Below are 20642 nucleotides of genomic sequence, written 5' to 3' on the forward strand. Positions count from 1 at the left end.
TACTGTCCCCCTCGTATCCCTCCCCCGGATGGATAACCCGAAACTTTCCAGGTATATATAGATAGAATGGATATATATATATATATATATATATATATATTATAAGAATATATTCTTGAAGGCATCTGCATGGTAAAGGCTTTTTTCCATTTATTATTGCTTTAGGAAGGTGTTTTTCTGGCACAGATTTCCAGCCTTGACCATATTATTTATTTATAATCACCAGACTACAAGTTCAAAATAATCTTTTTGCAGGATTTAGTGGGCCAATAAATGCATACTCGTTAGTAGCCCTAATTTATTTAACAATTCTTATATTGCGTAAGACAGTGCTGTAGCAAGTGCTTTGCTAAATATGTATTTCTTTTTCATTTTTTATCGTTCTTAATGGAACCATTTGTATAGTATAATATAATATATAAAGTATAAAATATATTTATACACACACACACTCCCCCAAAATAATATGTATTCATTTGGGACCTATTATACATTGACAGATGGATACAAAATGTTGGAAATGTATAAATAATAATCTGCCAGTGAAAAAATAAACTGAACCTATGAGGCGAGTTTAGCCAACAGGGCTTCAGTAGATTTTCCCCGGAGGAAATTAAGATGGTACATTATTGTTGTATGCAAGAACCATTAAGGGGACAGCCACATCACATACAAATACAAAGCTGTACAAGTTTTAATAAAACAGTGAATGACTGTTGCGTTGGTCAATCTGAATACTAAATTGGCCAGAGATGCGTTTTTGTTTCTACTTTAGTTAAGCTTAGCTTTTTAATTTTTGTACTACTTCAACTAAAATCTGGTTTTATCTGCTTTCTGTGTACTTTGTAAAAAAAAAACTACTGTTACTCTGTTACGCACCTGATCTCATGTTCTCTGTCCAATGATGACAGTAAGTTGTATTATTTAGAACCAAAAAGGCAAGGATGGGTGGACAAATCTCTGCATACCAGGAGCGGAACTGTGTAACAGATCACCCATTGAAATCGGACACTGGCTAACTTAAGTAGTTTCATGACATAAATATAGAATTACCTACTTATTTCGGAATTCTGCGGAGATTGCAGTTATTTGCTCACCTTCGCTATTTTTATTTTGTAAGGGTATTAGTTCACGTTTTTAGCACTATTTTGTATTTTCTCCTGTGCCTTGTAATGTCTGCTCTTAGACTTTGTTTTCACTGCATGTGCACACTGTCTTAGCTCTGTCCGAATTGTCATTTGGTGAGCAAGAGCCCATCCAACCAGACGTCAGGTGATGTAGTGCATAATAGTTAGCACTTTTTCAAGTGGTTGGGGGGTCTCCAAGGACCTCAACCGTGCTACTCTCTATCGAAACCAGGGCACCTCATGGGACCTCATAAATGTAGGCCAGGAGTCCTTTCACTGGTTTTGGAGTGGGACAGAAAATAGGCACCAGTTACCAAAATAGAAGTGGTCCCGTCAGCCAATCAGATAGCTAATAAAGTGGTCCACAATTGCAAAATGGTGCAGTTTTTAACTTAAGACACACTGTATAGGTGTTTTGCACTGTATGGGAGACTGCGTGCATTTGTGCGTGCCGCAGCTCATGTCAAGAAAATGAACCGACCCAGCAGGCCATAAAACAAAAAAGAAAAAGACGGTCAACACTGGCCGATCAGACCAACCATTCTGGCACTGCCAGGTGGCCGTATAGGCCAGTCCGACCCTGTCTGCCAGTGCAGTGCTGGTAGATACCTGCACGAGGCGTCAAACTCCAACAGTAAAGATGATTGAGGCTGGCAGGAAGTTGATGGTGACTGACCAAATTGCTGGGACACACTGCTAGGTAACGGTTCTGATACAGTGCAATATAGTCTTCAGCACTCGAACGTAAACTTCTCCTTACCTAGGCCTGAGGTAGTACCTTATGGGTGAAGGGGGCACAAGGGCTCTGGTGTTATAAGGCCATACATGGTTTGCATCTTGTGGTGCTACCAAGCTTTGTGGGAAGTAGTGCAGTCTGAGATGACACAATCGGCAGGGACATAGTGTGCTTGGTTCACAATTTTACTCTAATGTTTTTAAATAGAATTATGGGCCATGGTGTATGGGGTCTTCTCTAAAAGAATTTCTAGACTGGCACAAAAAGACAGAGCAGTTCACTCAGTGCCAGAGATGTTCTCACCTCATTCCGGTGAACCGCTAAATCAGGCAAAACATGAACACCATGCATGACAGATGCAGTTTGTATTTTAATTTAAACCGTGATTTGATAGTACATCCAGGTCCCTAAGGCTTTGTGCCTAGCAGTATCGTAATTCGTCCAAATTAGATGGCCACCAGTACGCCATGGCACCTATATTTCCTCTTACGCAGTTACTCATTGTAGAGGGATGATGTATTCTTTGTATCTCAAAGGTATAAAGGTAAAAGGAACCTACTGGTTTGCATATTTCATTACACACCATTGGTGAATGGCGGTCTCCATGGGATCATGTCTGCAAATGATAACCAAAAGGTTTCAGGGAAGTATCCTAGGCCTTTGGACTTGGGGACTCACACATTGAGATTGTTTGGGGTGTATGAGTAATTTCAAGCTTGTGTCAGTGATGCTTATGTGCAGAATACGATAATGTCTGCAAGGTCTGAGGCCATCTGGTGTATGCATGAGTCAATGGATGCTGGTGTTTAGAACATGCAAGTCTTTATTCCTTTTTAGTCCACGTGGAATCCATTTGTAGATGTATTGAACGTGGTCCTAGTGCCACCAATGCAGCTTTAATTTTTTATATTTTTCCTCTTCCTGACCTCATGCTGTGCTCTTCTCACATAGCTTGAATTGCTGATAAAATGGTCTCCAGTTTCATACAATTGCCCCCCTCCTCCGAACTCTGCTGCTCAAGCTTCACTATCGCTGGAGGATGCTGACGGTACCGTGACCAACATGTCAGCCGTGGCTGCCAACAAGCCTGATGTTTCGATTGGTAAGAGCTTACTTGGAAATGCAGATGCCCATTATTACTTCAGGCTAATATGACTGTGCAGTGTTTGACTCCTGATCCATAACTGGTTAGTTTATGGTGAGGTTGACTTTTGAATTTTAGTTGCAGTTGCACAGGTTTTAATGGCTTATTTTCCTCTGCTGTCACTGGCCCAAGAAACTGTAGGTTGGTCTGTTGTGGTATGCAAGAGCTATGGCTCTGTATGTTGGGTTGACCCATTGACGTATGTTTTTTCTTTGTTTGTTTTATCATTTATAATGGGCAGCAGAATTGCCGTCAAAAAAACATTTTGAAGTACCCAGTCAAGAACTTAAATTGAATCCTTGTTAGTTTTTTGTATCTGTGTATAACTTATTGCACAATGCTCTGCAACCCACATAGGTATAGTTTGTGCTTTATGAAACAAGCAGAATAATTAATCGCCAGTTGTGTGGTTACAGATGGAAAAGTAAGTTGATCTATATATTGTGATTCACCCACTAATTTAGAGTTGTTACACGATTTGTAGGTCAGTCTTCTATAGCATGGGTGCGATTGCTTTATCTACAGTGTAGTAGACTTACGGCTCTGTAAGTTGGTCTTTACATGTGTGGGTTACGCCTGGCTCTGTAAGTTGGTCTGTCAGTGGCCCAGTTGAACTATGGAGATGTCAGCCAATCTGTACTCTGAACCTTCAATTCATGAATTGACTTGGCTGGTCTGTATGTGAAAAGAATTGCTCTGTTAGCCTCAGCCCACTTCTTTCTGATTAACGGTGACCTGGCTAGATATGCCTCGAAGCCTGGGGCACATCTATAGCTCACTGTGTTCCAGGCGGCTCTGAATTCATTGCAATTGTTCCATCAGAATGATGTGTGTAGAGGAGGCAGTGTGGATGAGATGTGTGTAGAGGAGGAAGAGCAAATGAGACGATGTGTGTAGAGGAGGCAGGGTAGATGAGATGGTGTGTGTAGAGGAGGCAGGGTAGATAAGATGGTGTGTGTAGAGGAGGCAGGGTAGATGAGATGGTGTGTGTAGCGGAGGAGGCAGGGTAGATGAGATGGTGTGTGTGTGTGTGTGTGGAGGAGGCGGTAGGGTAGATGAGATGTGTGTAGCGGAGGCATGGTAGATGAGATAGTGTGTGTAGAGGAGGCAGGGTAGATGAGATGGTGTGTGTAGAGGAGGAGGCAGGGTAGATGAGATGGTGTGTGTAGAGGAGGAGGCAGGGTAGATGAGATGGTGTGTGTAGAGGAGGAGGCAGGGTAGATGAGATGGTGTGTGTAGAGGAGGAGGCAGGGTAGATGAGATGGTGTGTGTAGAGGAGGAGGCAGTGTAGATGAGATGGTGTGTGTAGAGGAGGAGGCAGGGTATGTGAGATGGTGTGTGTAGTGGAGGAGGCGGGGTAGATGAGATGGTGTGTGTAGATGAGGCAGGGTAGATGAGATGGTGTGTGTAGAGGAGGCAGGGTAGATGAGATGGTATGTGTAGAGGAGGAAGGGTAGATGAGATGGTATGTGTAGAGGAGGAGGCACAGTAGATGAGATGGTGTGTGTAGAGGAGGAGGCACAGTAGATGAGATGGTGTGTGTAGAGGAGGCAGTGTAGATGAGATGGTGTGTGTAGAGGAGGAGGCAGGGTAGATGAGATGGTGTGTGTGGAGGAGGAGGCTGGGTAGATGAGATGTGTGTAGCGGAGGCATGGTAGATGAGATGTTTGTAGAGGAGGCTATACAGTTGAGAGGTGTGTCTTTGCTGTACCCTACCATGTTTAATGATTGCCAATTTCTTTCCTCCTATCTTGATAAGATGAGGATTCGTTGCAGTCTGTGGGCACCCTGCTGTCTGACTCTGACTCAGTCCAGCTCAGGATTAAGGAGGAGTGGTCAGAATCGAGGGACCAGTCTCTGCCATCAGCCGAAAATGATAAGCCAGTTACAGATGGGGAAGGCTCCACTCACAGCGCTGGTAAGTGGACACGGGAGTTGAGCCAGGGTTAGAGAGAACAGTAGTGGAGGGTGAACATATAGATGTGTAGTCATAAGCAGGTGGTTATCATGGAGCTATATAGCACTAAGCTGACCCAACTCTACTCGTAGTGATGGTATTGCAGTACTGGTGATGGCATACCCCTAAACAAAGCTGGCCTGCACCCTTAGGACAAGTATATCAGTGCAGGAGAACATGAGGATATGTAGCCATATGGAGACCTGCTCTCCTGCCTCCAGGCATGTTAAGTAGTGCATGGGAAGAACATACGGATTTACTTACCACCACGAGAGGCCTTAGTCATTGTTAAGTGTTGCAGTACCTGTAAAGAATATGGAGATATGTAGCTTCAGCAGGCCAGCTATTGAGCCCTTTCAGTACAGCAAACATGGACTCAAGTGTACACTTACTGATGTATTAGAAGAACATGACCAGAGGGGTGAAAACTGAGGAGGAAGGCGAAATGAATGGTAGACAGTAAAGTAGTAATAGTAGAGAGAGGGAAACGAAGGGAGCGGGAACTAATCAGGCATAAGGTGAAGCAGGGACTGACTAAGATGAGAGCGAAGCGGAGGACAGTCACAGCTAAGATGTAAGAACCAGGAGGAAATGAGGGAGAGCTGGAATTAATAAACAGAGAAGAGAAAGAAAGTAGAACCTTGTGAATGGATACAGATCACAGAACAGAGTTGGTACTGATGAAATGGGACAATAGAAGGAGGGGTAGGGACCAATGAGCGGAAAAGTGTCAGAAAAGAAAAATGCAGTAGAGTGGGAACTATTGAAAGCAGAACAGCGAACAAATTAGGAAAAATAGTGCAGAGAAGAAAAGCATGAGCTTGGGAGCTAAGAGGGCAGAGGTGAAAAGAAGAGATAGAAGCATTATGAGATAAGAAAGAGGGCAAAGTCATGAAGAGAGAGAAATGGTGACGGCGAGGGAAGGAAAATCTATTCAGGGGGAGCTGAAGCAAAAAAAAGATGGGCCTATTAAAAAGGGGAGAGAGCAAGAACAATGAGCGATAATGGGGTGAGGAGAAAACTAGTGTTCAGGAACTTGAGAGAAGAGATTGTTCTAGTTAAGTGTCTCATAACTAGAAAAAGTTACTGGGAAGGAGCTGGTATCTGATTGTCAGGGAATTACTTGTTTCAGATTTTAAAGCACTTTTGAGTTGAGTTATATTAAGGTGAATTTGCACACCCCACCTCTCGACGGCTATGGGGAATAGTGGGTGCAGTGTGCATATTGTAGACAAATCAACACAATGTAATAAGAACCTGCGTACGGGGATCAGAAAATATAAAAATGTGGTAACTGAATAAAATCCAGTGATATCACATATATAAACATGCTGTAGGTAAGGGCCAAAAAATGATTTCTCTCATCACAAACCTTTCTATTACTTTCTGCCCAGCAGAGGGGCCTGAGCGGAAGAGGAAGAAGGGGCCAGCTCCGAAGATGCTGGGAAATGAGAAGTGCAGTGTGTGCGGTGACAAGGCCTCCGGCTTCCACTACAACGTTCTGAGTTGCGAAGGCTGCAAGGGCTTCTTCAGGCGCAGTGTCATCAAGAATGCACACTATTCTTGCAAGAACGGTGGCAAGTGTGAAATGGACATGGCCATGCGCCGCAAGTGCCAGGAGTGCCGGCTTAACAAGTGCCGAGAGGCGGGCATGCGAGAGCAGTGTAAGTGATGGGCTCAGTTTGGGAGGGCAAGTGATGATATAGTGTAGAGCAAGAAAGGGCACATTTGCACTGGCAGATGTGTGTGTGGGCCTGATACTAGGCGAGCATGTGCATCAGACCATGTGTAAAGTGAAACGTACAGCTGTGGGTGCTACCAATGCTCTGACTGAATGGAGTTTGCCCAGGCAGAGTTGGGTGATTACCCAGTACCAGCACAGCAGTGCGTCAGGGCTCAGCAAGCTGCAAGAGTCACCCAGACTAGAAAAAACCCCTGCTTTCATGAGAAGAGTCTTCCGCTGCTCCCGCCATCTTTGCCTGTCTGCAGCAACAAAGGAAGCTTTGTGGACTGCCGTCGATTGCTTGTGTTTTAAATGGATTCCCAGTAGACAACACTCTGTAACCAAACAGTGGTAGGACTTTGCAGGTTCGAAAAATAACAATTAGCATATTGATGGCATCACTGAAAAGGGCAGCGGGCCTCTCACTCAGAAAATGTCATTGAAAATGAATATAAATTTGGAAACTGAGCAGTGTTGTGAGCCTTAAACTCACTAACTATCCCTCCACCATAAGCACTACAACTGACAATAGCCGAGTGTGACTGTAAGTTGTTTGAGCTGAAAAAAGTACATGTATGAACAGACGCATTGTAGTGCACAGGAGGAGAATAACAGTCTGTCAGTATAATACTTACTAGCATCTAATGTAGTGCTTTTATTCTCAGGTCGTAATTAAAACAATGCATGCAGAAATGTCTCCTGTATGTACGTGTTACTATCCACCGACTGATTAATAAATGGCTGAGTTGACCATTTCAGAATGCCAACATGTGACCTGCAGGCTACCTTCAGATCTTGTCCAAACTTTGTTAAAACATATATGTAGTTTTACTGTGTCAACTACATCTAAACATGTGAAGCATATGGAGAAAAAACCTATGTATTATTATTATTATTATTATTATTATTATTATTATTATTATTATTAGACTGACTCAGCTGGAAATTTACTCACTGTTATTAAAGTTAAAGATATGGGGCTCATGAGCCCATGCTATGACGTGGTTTAGTGTTGTTGGCTCCCCGCCTCACTATTTGTTTGGACTTCTATCCTGGGTGGAGGAAAAGTACACAACCTTTATTCCTCAGCTGCCCATTTCTCCTGTGCCCTTACCCATTCCTCATAGTCGGTGGAGAAGGACTAGTCTTTGATGGCCAGGCTGAGGCAGCCAGCTGCATATTGCTCTGGCTGTTTGCAAGATATACATGAGGGCTGTATCCTTGCTTGCTGGACAGTGTCCAGCGAGTGACAGGCATTGAACTTAGTTGGGTGTTTTTGAATTTGAATTAGGATATCACTTGGAAGGCCACCAACCCATAGGTGTCCCACCTCAAATTTGAACATGCCCATCTTACGCTAGACCACTAGCATCAACATAAGTAAGCAAAGTATGGATGTATGAGTGGATTAGGGAATAAGTGGGGTCAGTCTGAGTGGCAGCTGCTGGTCCTGAGTAAGTCTCAGCACCAGTAAATGCCATTGACCTCTGTAAGGGGGTAGATCCTACTAGTTTTAGCGTGTAGGGGAAGAATAATTGTGAGGAAGTCCTTGGGCTTTTTTGGAGGGCAAGGTGGAGGTAAAAAGCCCAGCAGTTATCCTGCAGAATGTGGTACAGTACTGCTTTGTGCTCCTTCAATCCAGCAGAGTAATCAACCTGGCTGAATGCCACAGTGCAAGAACGAATGAATCGGGGTTTGGAAACAGCTGCACTGGCTTAAGCATTGCCTTGACTGTTTCTCCAGCTGCCATTAGTTGGACTCTCAGCACAAGATAGTGATCTGGTGAGGCCTGGCAAAAAAGGCATAGGATGCCTAAGTTGATGGCTGTATGCTACGGGTTTGAGCACTTGAGTCTGTCTGTGCATGGTATACTGTGTACATCCCTTAATCTGTCTCAGTGGTATATGCTCAGGCCAGGGGTGGTTTGGCTGTCAAATATGTTTTTTCTAGATGTGGTTGATGTGGCTGAAGTTTGTTTTAGTGGCTGGGTTAGATACATTGGTCTGTTTCAATGCACCATGTAGAGGACACTTCTGTGCTGCCTTTCAGGTGTGCTCTCGGAAGAGCAGATTCGGAGTAAGAAGGTCCGGAAGCAAGAAGAAGACGTTGTGCGTGCCAGTGTGGTCACCATCAATCCTTGTGTGCTGTCGCAAGAGGTGCTGCAGCTGACACCCCAACAGGAAGAGATGATCCAACAACTGGTATCGGCCCAGCAGCAATGCAACAAGCGTTCCTTCAGTGACCAGCCAAAAGTGACGGTGAGTAGCCAGCCCTCAGCATAAGTGCAGTCCAAACGGGGAGAGGGGTGAGAATAAACAGTTTGAAATCCCACTGCTGTAATTCACCATTGCTTGTTCTTCGATCCGACTGCACTGTTTTTCCTTTGCTCTTGCAATGGTGACTCCGGATTTAGATGAAGTCTTTGTTTTCAACATTTTGCAGGCATATTTATGTATCAAATTGAGAGACTACAGTTGTGAACTGCACAGTGTGCCTTGTGCAGAATGACTGGATAGTAAAAGGGTGGTAGGATTCACACGCTGCAGTGATGAGTCCAGTATGATAGATAAATAATGTATTTTAATGCATGAGAAGCAGGGACGCATGGATACAGTGCAAGGCAGATGCTTCACATGCTTCCTGCCTACACTTGTTGTCGTCATGCAGGAGAGTTGGAGCTGGGTCCGGAGAGGTCTGTGGATCACCGCTGAGGGATCATTGTCTAGGGCTGGATCTTCGGAATCGGGCCCCCACATGACAGCCTGCAAAATTTGTCATTTTTGGAAAGTGGTATTGTGTGAGCACTATGACTGGCTGGGCGCCAACTTTGATGTTCGGCATCAGGTATTGTGCTGTTGCTCTATCCTCTGTCTGCTCGTTGTTTCGCCCGGTCTGCTTGTGAAGGCGGGCAAGCCTGGGTGTTCGGTAGGGCGGCAAGGGAGTGTTGGAGTCCTGGAACCCCAGGAGTTTTGAGGTTCGGGGTTGAGCTCAAAGCCGCCAGTTACATTCTAGGTGCTACTTTGGAGCTACATTGGAGGAGGCCTATATGCTCATTTCTGTTACTTTACGTATCCGCATAACCCTCTGTGTGTAGTGGAGACAGCGGCGACAGCAAGACCAGGGGAGGAAGTAAGTGCCACTGTAACTGCCGCTTGTTGTTTTCTGTTTTGCAGTTGGTATTATGCACTGGCTGATAAAAGCCTTTCCCTGTTGTGGTTGCGTTATCTGACATTTTTGCTGACTTGTAGTCTTTTGCATTCTTCTCCACGGCGTTGCCAGTCTTAAGTATTTAGGAGGCTGCTCCCTCCTGATTTTCCAGACCTCCAATTTCAATGTCCTGTTTCACTTGAGTAGGTGTTGTATAAAAAGTTATCTTACTACTTATTGGTATTTGTTGGCACTACTTATTGGGAGACATCCTAGGATGCCAAGTGATCTATTCTGGTCAGCTGGTTTGCTGGGGGTCGGCACCTGCTAGGAGATCATGGTTATCCACAAATGTACGGTGGAGGCTTCAGGACACCCTCAGAAAACATCTATTGATTTGATGCACCAGAGAGCGTTTGGGGTTGTCACTACAGAAATTGAGATGACTGAGAGGAGACTCTCTATGGGCCCCCCGGAATTGGCACACTCATCACGGGAGGAGGGCAATTTTATCCTGACGCTGAGTGGCAATCCCCCGGGTGGAGCTGGAAGTGCTATGACAGCGCTCTGTATGTCTAGTGTGCATAGTGTGACCCCTGATCAAACGGCCTCTGATCAAATATCGAACAGTCTGGCTCCAACACTGCATCCAGGGGATTTGTTTGATGAACACCAGGAGGGGGGGCACCAGCAAGCTTCCAAATGCATCAAAAGGGTTGTTCAGTGAAAGCAAGTAACCAACAGCATTACCGCCAACCCCACCAAACCCCCACTTACCTCTAATCCGCCTGAAAATTGTGCAGCTGATATCGCTTATAATGTAAAGCCAAGCTGGCTGGCTCTTTTGATAAAAGAATTGGTGGGCAGGGTCGAAGAAGTTTTGAAATGGGAACTTACACCTTTTTTGACTTGGTGGACAGCAATTGAACAATCATTTAAGGATACTGCCAAGCCTCTGCCATTGTTACTGCCACTGTCATCTTTACCTACTCAGATCACTCAGACTGGTCAGTCTGCGCAGTCTGGGTTTACTCGGACTTACAGATCTGACAGGCTGCTAGCAATAATGATGGCACCTCCTCACAGATGTTGGATGAAGCTGGACACGGTAAGGGGTGTGATAGGGGGTTGAAGACAATCCGCTGGATGGGTCCAGCGTCAAATCATCAACTGGGGAATAACTGGAGGGCATAGTTGCAAGAGACCAGGAACCTCCCTGTTATCGGTTCATCCCCTGGGTCATGCCCTTATGTAGCAGTTTTGACAGGAGTTCTGGGCTTGGATGAGGAACAGATAGAATCACATGACAATCTAGTCAAAAAGTGCTTGCACTGGCTCATGAAGCATAAGAACTTTTCTACCTCCATGGCCCATAATATACTCCTTACACGCAGAGTACGGTGGATTGGGAGGAGCAGAAAGGATTGCCTGGGGGACTGTGTGATGGTTAATTTTAAAGATCCCAAGTTGGTCCAAAAGTTGCTGGCCACTACTAAGAATTTATGTGAAGGTCATACTAACATCAAGCTTTTTCCTTTAGGGTACTTTTATAACTCACTACATGGCCTTGGCAGGGCCAGGTAGACTCTCCCACCAGTACTACTCCCCTTACGCCCTTGTTTTTCAGAATCTGATAGAGACTTCTAGCTGCAGATTCCTTACCTTAGAATTCCCTGGCTTCCGCTTCAAATCTGGAATTTTTCTGCTGAGCAGTACCCTGCGCGCACTGTCGGGTGGCGTCGTTCGGATCCACGTGCGTCGTCCAGGTCAGCGTCGTTGGAGCCGTCTGTGACGTCTCTGTTGTCTATATAGACGCCACCTCGGCGCATGCATGTCAGGCCTTTTCCTTTTTCGCCGGTTAAGCGCAGATCCTGATAAGAGCTACCCTTTTCTTTGATGGACGTCAACGTTTTTTCTTGATTGTTTGTTTGAAGCATGTCTTCTAGAAAGACTGGATTCAAACCGTGTGGTGCATGTCATCGCACCATGTTGGTTACGGATCCGCACTGAGTGTGTCTCTGGTGCTTAAAGAAGGATCACGACTCCACTTTGTGTTCCAACTGTTGGGCCATGGCTCTGAAGGCCTTGAGGGAGAGATCCCTCAAACTTCTTGCGGCCCGACAGCAGTCTTCGGTCGGGGCAACTCCGAGGAGGTCACGGTCCCTCAGTAGGAGGAGGTCACGGCACCGCTCCCGGAGCCCCAAGTCCTCTTCCTCGCATTCGAGGTCATCAGATCACTCAGGTAAGAGGCACAAGAAGAAGAAGTCCAATCGAACTTTGCCATGCCCATCGGCCGACGTGGCGTCCAGGGAACGTCTATGTTCTGAGCGCGGTTCCACTGAGCCATTGATAGGGTCGACTCTACGTCTTCCCCCTTCCCTGGGGACCAAAGCGACCCCTGCTCCATTAAAGGAATTTCACGAGACCATGCGTCTTGTTTTTGAGCGGACTGCACCCTCTGGTGGGTCTTCGGGTTCAGCAGGGGCCCAGTCTGGTTCGACGTCGGCAGCTTTGGCCTCTGCGCCATTGGGGACCCCAGGATCTGATACCGGATCCAGACCGGTGCTGGTCCCTCACATTCGACCTCCTTCGGCCCCGGGTCTGACGTTGACGTTTCCTCCACCACTGGTGCCCACCGATGGTAGCCCCATCCTCTTTCTGGATGAGCCGGAGCGACGTCGTACAACGCCGACTTCGGCACCAATTCGGCCCAGATCATTGCCTGAGCCTTATTCTGAACAGCCAGGCATAGGAGAGGAGTGGGAGGGGTCTGAGGACCCTTTAGAGTACGACCTGGAACATGAACATGAACAGGACTGGTACTAGGATCGAGGCGAGGCCAGTGGACTGGGCACATCTCCAGATACTGGTGTGCTCTCTTCTACTAATGTGGCTACGGAGGAGGGAGCTTCTTATGCTATGGTGGTCCGTAGGGCAGCTAAGGTCTTGGACCTAGACTTGCCCACGGTGCCAGTCAGGACGAATCTCCTGACAGAGGTGCTTCAGCCGGGGGCGAATAACATCAGAGGCGATGTTGCCCTTCAATGAGGCCCTAACAGACGTTCTTTTGGGAACATTGTCCAAACCCAGCACAGGGGCTCCTGTGAATAGGACGGTCGGCCGCCGCCATGGACCTGCTCCAAGCGACCCTAGTTTTCTTACTCAACACCCCACCCCGGAGAGCTTGGCGGTCCAAGCCTCTACTTCCCGTGGTGCCTTCCCTTCTGCTCCCCCGGATAGGGAATCCAAGAGGCTGGATCAGCTTAGAAATAAAATGTTTTCTTCCTCCAGCCTGGCATTGAGGTCAGTAAACACCTCTTGCCTATTGGGCCGTTTTTCTCATACTTTATGGGATACGGTGGCACAGGTGCTGCCCCAGGTCCCGGAGGGCGTACGGGACACTCACCCAGGCTGTCAAGGATAGGAGAGATGCAGCCAAGTTTACTATCAGGTGTGGATTGGACACGACCGACTCGCTGGATAGAGAGATTGCATCGACAGTGGCCGTACGTTGTCACACCTGGCTACGTTCAACTGCCTTTCCAGGGGATGTCCAGTCGAGTTTGATGGACATGCCCTTTGCTGGCTCTCGCCTTTTTGGTGAGTAGGCAGACTGCGCTTGAGAGGTTTAAGGATTCTTGAGCTACGGCCAGATCCTTGGGCCTCTCAACGCCAGCTCGACAGCAGTCTGTCTTCCCCTCCTTTCGAGGTTTCGGAAGGGGCGGGGTACCACACCAGCCACAACTTAGCCACCGTCCTCAGGCTTCACACCATCCCGGGAGAGGATGTGGTTGTGGTACCATCAGACCCAGAGGGTCTGGCCAGTGGTCGGTCACCACACAGCCCCCCTCCACTGCGCCCAAGCCCTCCTAGTGTGGTTCTGCAGGACCATGTCTGTCCAGTTGTAGGGAGCATTCAATCTCATCTCCCTCACTAGCTTTCCATCACAACGGACAAATGGGTCTTGCAGATCATACAGAAGGGCTATTCCCTCCCCTTCCAGTCTTTTCCTCCCTCTTTCCCTCAGACAAAAGAACAGCTGATGGAGGACCATTTGGTTTTTGCTCTGTGAGGAAGATACAGCTCTCTTGGCCAAGGGAGCCATAGAAAGGGTCCCAATGTCAAAAGTAGGCAGTGGTTGTTATTTCTGCTACTTTCTGATTCCCAAAAATAACAAGGGCCTTTCTCCTATCCTGGATTTAAGGGACATCAATCTCTTCCTCAAGAAGGAGAAATTCAAGATGCTAACTCTTGCTCAGGTCTTGTCTGCCCTAGACCAAGGAGACTGAATGGTAGCGTTTGACTTGCGGAATGCGTATTTTCATATCACCATCCTGCCCGCCCACAGGCGTTACCTGCGGTTCAAGGTGGGTCACGAGCACAACTCATCTGCAGGTGGTAGCAGCTCATCTGCGCAGGTCAGGAATTTCAGTCTTCCCTTACCTCGAAAATTGGCTGTTGAAGGCTTCCACACCCCACACCCCAGGCTCTCGGGACGGCAGAAGTCACACCTGACTCCCTCTCAGAAGCTCAATTTTATCAGAGCTGTTCTGGACACAGTGCACAGGACATCTTGTTTGGGGTCAAGGGCAACAAGTTTTTATGTTTACTTTGTCCTTGGGACAAGTAGGCCCAACCCTCTGCAGCACAAACCCTTTGGCTGCCTGTTTACAGAGAGTGGAACTCTCTGCAGTTGAGGTAATGTGTTTCCAAAAGATAATGCTGTTCGAACTTGTATTTATGGTTCATTATTTCAAAGCCTTCATTATTAGGGTGAGTGCTGTAAATAAATGTTTTAAGGTCACACTTCACTACTGACGTTGGTTCCAGTACAACAACAAAAAAAAACATGTATACACATGTTTGAAAAGTGTAGGCTATGAGGTTAAGTATAATGCTCCCAGAATGCTCTCTGATTAGATGCAAATGAAGTGTCATTTAGTAAAATGTTTTGATGCATGCTAGTATTTCCCAAAAATATTTCTAATGGAAAATCAGTGTAACCATTTTCAACACGATTATGGGAAGTAAACAAACACTGACCAAGCCAACTGATCTGACATATTTTTATAGGTCTTTTAGTTTCATCAATGCGTGTCTTGTTTTGACATGGCTTTTGTAACACTTTATTGTTGTGGGAGCTACCAGGCCCTCAACATTGTAACAAACACTGGCAAAAAAAAACCAAAACGTTTTTGAACTCTAAAAGCACACGTTGCCACCAGTGGCATAACAAAGGCCCCGCAGCCGCCCTCCGGGGGGCCCCTTCGCACAGCACCTGCCCTGAGTGAGTCTGGAGAGGGGGCTCCTCCATGTTCTTTGCAAAGGGGCACCCTCCAGTTTCGTTACGTCACTGATTGCCACTGTAGTTCCTGACACTGAACAAAACTACTTTGTGTGCCAATAATCTCATTGTGGAAGAGCAGAATGCGATCACTCACAGTAAAGCCAGCCGAAAGAGAGAGGAATAGAAGTTTAATAAAAACAACATGCCTTTGTTAACACCAGTCCTAATTAGGGACCAAGACCCACATGTAGGTAGCTTTTTGCATGTCGCAAACAGCGACTTTCGCTGTTTGCGATGTGCAAAAAGCACATTGCAATGCACAAACCCAGTTTTGCGATTCGGTAAGCTGGTTACCGAATCGCAAAACGGGTTTGCGACTCGCAATTAGGAAGGGGTGTTCCCTTCCTAATTGCGACTCGCAGTGCAATGTAGGATTGTTTTGCGAACGCGGGCGCAAACCAATCGCAGTTTGCACCCATTTCAAATGGGTGCTAACACTTTCGCAAAAGGGAAGGGGTCCCCATGGGACCCCTTCCCCATTGTGAATGTCACTGTAAAAAAAAATTCAGAGCAGGCAGTGGTCCTGCGGACCACTGCCTGCTCTGAAAAAATGAAACGAAAACGTTTCATTTTTCGTTTTTGTAATGCATCTCGTTTTCCTTTAAGGAAAACGGGCTGCATTACAAAAAAAAAAAAAACTGCTTTATTGAAAAGTAGTCACAGACATGGTGGTCTGCTGTCTCCAGCAGGCCACCATCCCTGTGAGGGCCGCCATTCGCAAGGGGGTCGCAAATTGTGACCCACCTCATGATTATTCATGAGGTGGGCATTTGCGAAGCCCTTGCGAATCACAGATGGTGTCAGGGACACCATCCTACATTCTGATTTGTGACTCGCAGATCTGAACCTACCTACATGTGGCCCCAAATTCTTAAAGAAAGTCACAAAAGTGCACCCATGGTATATGTCGTACCCCTATAAAATATTTGTGAATTGTATTTTAGCATGGGTAAATACGCATGTGTAGATTTGCTCATGTGAAAATCTATTGAGCATTTGCAAGTTCATTTTCCCTCCAGCCACTTTCTTCCCAACCCTGGAAGAAGTTCTAATTCTGCCATTGTCAGGAGTAAATGTCCAACCTTTCTTATTATGGGAAAATATTAGAGAGAAGCTGGTGAAAATCTTTAAAACATGCAGGTTAGTAGGTCTGCAGACTCAAAGGTATTCCAGCCCTGGAACTATTGCTTACTGCTTCCTCCAGCCCCAGTATGCAGATCTGCAGAAAGGTGGCAAAATAAGGAAATTGCTACAGTAGGGATTGAAACTGCAAGTATTCAAGCCCTACTGTGGTAGTAGCCCTGGCATAATCAGAGAGGCTATTATCAGAGCTCTTACATAATGAGATTGCTGCAATAATTTGGCGCCACACTACATGGCACCAAAGGGACAAGTAGATCTTTTGACAGGACAAGTAGATTTGAGAAGCAACCTGTCCCCTGGATAAGTAGATATTTTAATAAATTCCACACCCCTGAATGCAGTATCGGGCCTATCTTCCCGAACAGGATATTCAGGTTATGATACCGATGTTTCGGCCTCTATCCTGGATTTCGGTGAGACAGTCTCTGAGGCTGTTGGGACTCGTGGCTTCCTGCATCCTATTAGTCAGACATGCCAGATGGCATATGAGGGCTCTGCAGTGGGACCTGAAGTTCCAATGAGCACAGCATCCGGGAAATCTTACCGACGTGGTTCAGATCTCAGAGGGGACTGCAAAGTATCTGCAGTAGTGGTTCGTGAACTGCGATTGGATCAAAGGCAGGCTCCTCTCCCTTCCCCCAACCAGATCTCACAGTAGTGACAGATGCATCATATCTGGGCTCCATATCAACTTGTTGGAGCTTCAGGCGGTCCAACCAGCATTAAAAGCATTTGTTCCTGTTGTGAAAGGGAAGGTAGTGCAGTTGCTCACGGACAACACCACCGCAATGTGATACTGCAACAAGCAGGGTGGTGTGGGGTCATGGACTCTTCGTCAAGAGGCTCTGCGCATCTCTGGACATGGCTGGAACAGCAGGAGATTACCCTGGTGGTTCAGCACCTGGCAGGTTCTCTGAACACCAGGGCGGACGAACTCAGCTGAAAACAAATGGTATCTCCATCAGGAGGTGGCACAAGGCCTCTTTCAGCAGTGGGGAGAGCCTTGGTTAGATCTGTCCGCCTCCAAAGAGAACGCGCAATGTCAGCAGTTTTGCGCGTTGGAGTTTCCAAGGGGGCTATCGCTAGGCAACGCTTTTCGTCGCGAGTGGAGTTCAGGCCTCCTGTACGCCTTTCTGCCCATACTACTTCTGCCCAGAGTGCTTAAGAAAATCAAGAACGACTGGGCCCAAGTAATCCTAGTGGCTCTGGATTGTGCACGGAGAGTCTGGTATCCAGAGCTTCTCAAAATGAGCATCAGTCCTCCAATCAGGCTGCCTCTTCAGGAGGCTCTTCTGTCGCAGCAGCAGGGGAAGGTTCTTCACCCAAACCTGTCAACTTTACGGCTTCGTGCGTGGAGGTTGAACGGCGACAGTTGGCGTTTTATGACCTTCCTTCCGAAGTCTGTGATGTCATTCTGGCAGCCAGGCGTCCTTCTACTAAGTCGATTTACGCCTGCCGGTGGAAACATTTTGTTTCATATTGTACAGAGAGGTCTATTGATCCTCTTTCTTCTTCTCTATCTAATATCCTCTTGTTTATTCTATCTCTCGCCCAACAGGGTTCTTCCTTAGGGACTCTTAAGGGCTATCTTGCTGCCTTATCGGCTTTTCCACACCTGCCCGACTAACCATCTTTGTTCAAGTCTCCCATGTACAAAGATTTTTAAAAGGGCTTGTGCATCTGTTTCCACCTGTGGCTTTTGTCATGCCCAAGTGGGATATTAATCCGGCTCTTACTTTCCTAATATGTGCTTCTTTTGAGCCCTTACATAACTGTCCTCTCCGGCTGTTTGCTATCAAAACAGCCTTTTTGGTGGCAATTACATCTGCCAGGAGAGTGAGTGAGCTGCAGGCTTTATCATCGAAACCGCCATATCTCACGATATATCCCGATAAAGTGGTCCTCGGAACTCGTGCCTCTTTGCTCCCCAAGGTGGTGACCCCTTTCCATCTGGGTCAAAATATCACCTTTCCCACCTTGTTTGCGCCACCTCATCCCTCTCAGGAAGTGGAGCGTCTCCATCGGCTGGACCCAAAAAGAGCGTTATTGTTCTACCTTGACCGCACAAAAGAGTTCTGGGTGGACGACCAACTCTTTGTGGGATACGTGTGTGCAAAGATGGGTCGGGCAGTGCAGAAACAGTCCATTTTGCGCTGGGTCGTTCTCTGTATAAAGATGTGCTACGCTTTGTCCAAGAAGCAGCCTCCGGAGGGTCTGAGGGCTCACTCTACCAGAGGAAAAGCTGCTACCACTGCGTTAGCTCGTGGCATGCCGGTACTTGACATCTGCCAAGCAGCAATGTGGGTTTCATTGCACACGTTTGCGAGACACTACTGCCTGGATAGCCAGGTGAGGAGAGAGGGGCATTTTGCCCGCTCGGTCCTGCAGGACGTCCTGGTATGAAATATATCCTCCAGACCCACCACCAGGAGTTATAGCTTGGGTATCTATTCTAAGGTAAGGAATCTGCAGCCAGAAGTCTCTATCAGATGAACAAGTTGGTTATCTTCAGTAACAAATTATCTGGTAGAGACTCTATCTAGCTACAGATTCCTTACACCCACCCAGGCCTCCCCGCTCGGTGGATATATATATATATATATATATATGTATGTTCGATGGCATGTGTAGCTGCAGATACACATGCTGTGCACAGTCCGCCACACAGTCCGCCATCTGGTGTTGGACTCGGAGTGTTACAAGTTGTTTTTCTTCGAAGAAGTCTTTTCGAGTCACGAGACCGAGGGACTCCTCCCATTTCGACTCCATTGCGCATGGGCGTCGACTCCATCTTAGATTGTTTTTTTCCCGCCATCGGGTTCGGACGTGTTCCTTTTCGCTCCGTGTTTCGGGTCGGAAAGTTAGTTAGAATCTCTGAAAAAATCGTCGGTATTGTTTGCGTTCGGTATCGGGTTAGTTAGAACAAATCGACACCGAATTTTGAAGAGCTCCGGTGGCCCTTCGGGTTTTTTTCGATCCCCCGTCGGGGCCTGGTCGGCCCGGCCACGTGCGACTTCAAGGCTGATGGAACGGACCCCATTCCGCTTCTGCCCAAAATGCCATAACAAGTATCCGTATACGGATCAGCATCTGGTCTGTAACTTGTGCTTGTCCCCCGAGCACAAGGAGGATACTTGTGAAGCCTGTCGAGCGTTTCGGTCGAGGAAGACTCTGAGAGACCGAAGAGCCAGGGACTACAAATGGCGTCCACGCCGACAGGTCAAGAACGTTTCGAGGAGGAAGAAGAAGCTTTCTCCATCCACGAGTCGGATTCTGAAGAACTCGACGCCGAAGAAACACCCTAAACCGTGAGTAAGACGTCGAAAATCAAGACTCACAAGAAGTCCACAAAAGCCCAGGGGACGCCACCGCCAACAGGCCATGGCTTAACCCGAAAACTAGGTGACCGATCCAAGGCACCGAAAAAGGGCATGCTGGTGTCGAAGTCATCCGACTCCGGTCGAGATACCGCCACACAGCAACCTCGGAGCCGAGACAGCGGCTCCGAGAAACTTCGGCACAGAGACAGCGGCACCGAAGAATTTCGGCACCGAGACACCACGCCGAAAACAAAGAAGGTTTCTTCGGAGCCTAAAAAGACTTCCGAAAAGGTTTCGGTTCCGAAACATCCAGCCTCGGAGCCGAAAACGAGTTCCTATACAGAGGAACAAGGATTAACCTCCCAATTACATAGATTTGGAGAGGAGCTTCAAGCTGTTGAGCCTGACTACACGCAAAGAAGGCTTCATATTCATGAGGACACAGGGAAGATAACCACTCTTCCCCCAATCAAAATAAAAAGGAAACTTGCCTTTCAACAAAAGGACAAGCAACCACAGGCAAAAGTGGCAAGGAAAACAACCCCACCACCGTCTCCACCACCATCAATACATGCATCACCAGCAACAACTCCACCACTGATGCACTCACCAGCTCATACTACAATGAGTCAGGATGATCCCGATGCATGGGACCTTTACAATGCTCCAGTGTCTGACAACAGCCCAGACTCCTATCCCACAAAACCGTCACCACCTGAGGACAGTACATCCTACACACAGGTGGTCGCAAGGGCAGCCGAATTTCACAACGTCACCTTACATTCTGAACCAATTGAGGATGACTTTCTGTTTAACACCCTATCCTCCACCCATAGCCAGTACCAAAGCTTTCCCATGCTCCCAGGAATGCTAAGACATTCAAAACAAATATTTCAGGATCCAGTTAAAGGCAGAGCCATAACTCCAAGGGTGGAGAAAAAGTACAAGCCACCGCCAACAGATCCAATCTATATTACAACACAACTAACACCAGACTC

The 20642-nt window shown here is 47.0% G+C and overlaps 1 protein-coding gene across 5 annotated transcripts in view; it reads left to right on the plus strand.

Moving 5' to 3' along the window:
• Nucleotides 1-20642, plus strand: part of LOC138246367 (oxysterols receptor LXR-beta-like) — a 98020-nt gene that overhangs the window by 39772 nt on the left and 37606 nt on the right. For 3 of the 5 annotated variants that reach the window (XM_069200913.1, XM_069200915.1, XM_069200914.1), the window contains exons 2-5: nt 2815-2965; nt 4767-4925; nt 6359-6628; nt 8737-8945. In XM_069200913.1, the coding sequence (XP_069057014.1) occupies nt 2926-2965; nt 4767-4925; nt 6359-6628; nt 8737-8945 (678 nt within the window). In that variant the 5' untranslated portion in view covers nt 2815-2925. The remainder of the gene's footprint in view (nt 1-2814; nt 2966-4766; nt 4926-6358; nt 6629-8736; nt 8946-20642) is intronic. The other 2 variants (XM_069200916.1, XM_069200917.1) reach the window with 1 other exon arrangement.

The sequence above is a fragment of the Pleurodeles waltl genome, chromosome 7 (genome assembly GCF_031143425.1).
Source record: "Pleurodeles waltl isolate 20211129_DDA chromosome 7, aPleWal1.hap1.20221129, whole genome shotgun sequence".
Classification (NCBI taxonomy): Eukaryota; Metazoa; Chordata; class Amphibia; order Caudata; family Salamandridae; genus Pleurodeles; species Pleurodeles waltl.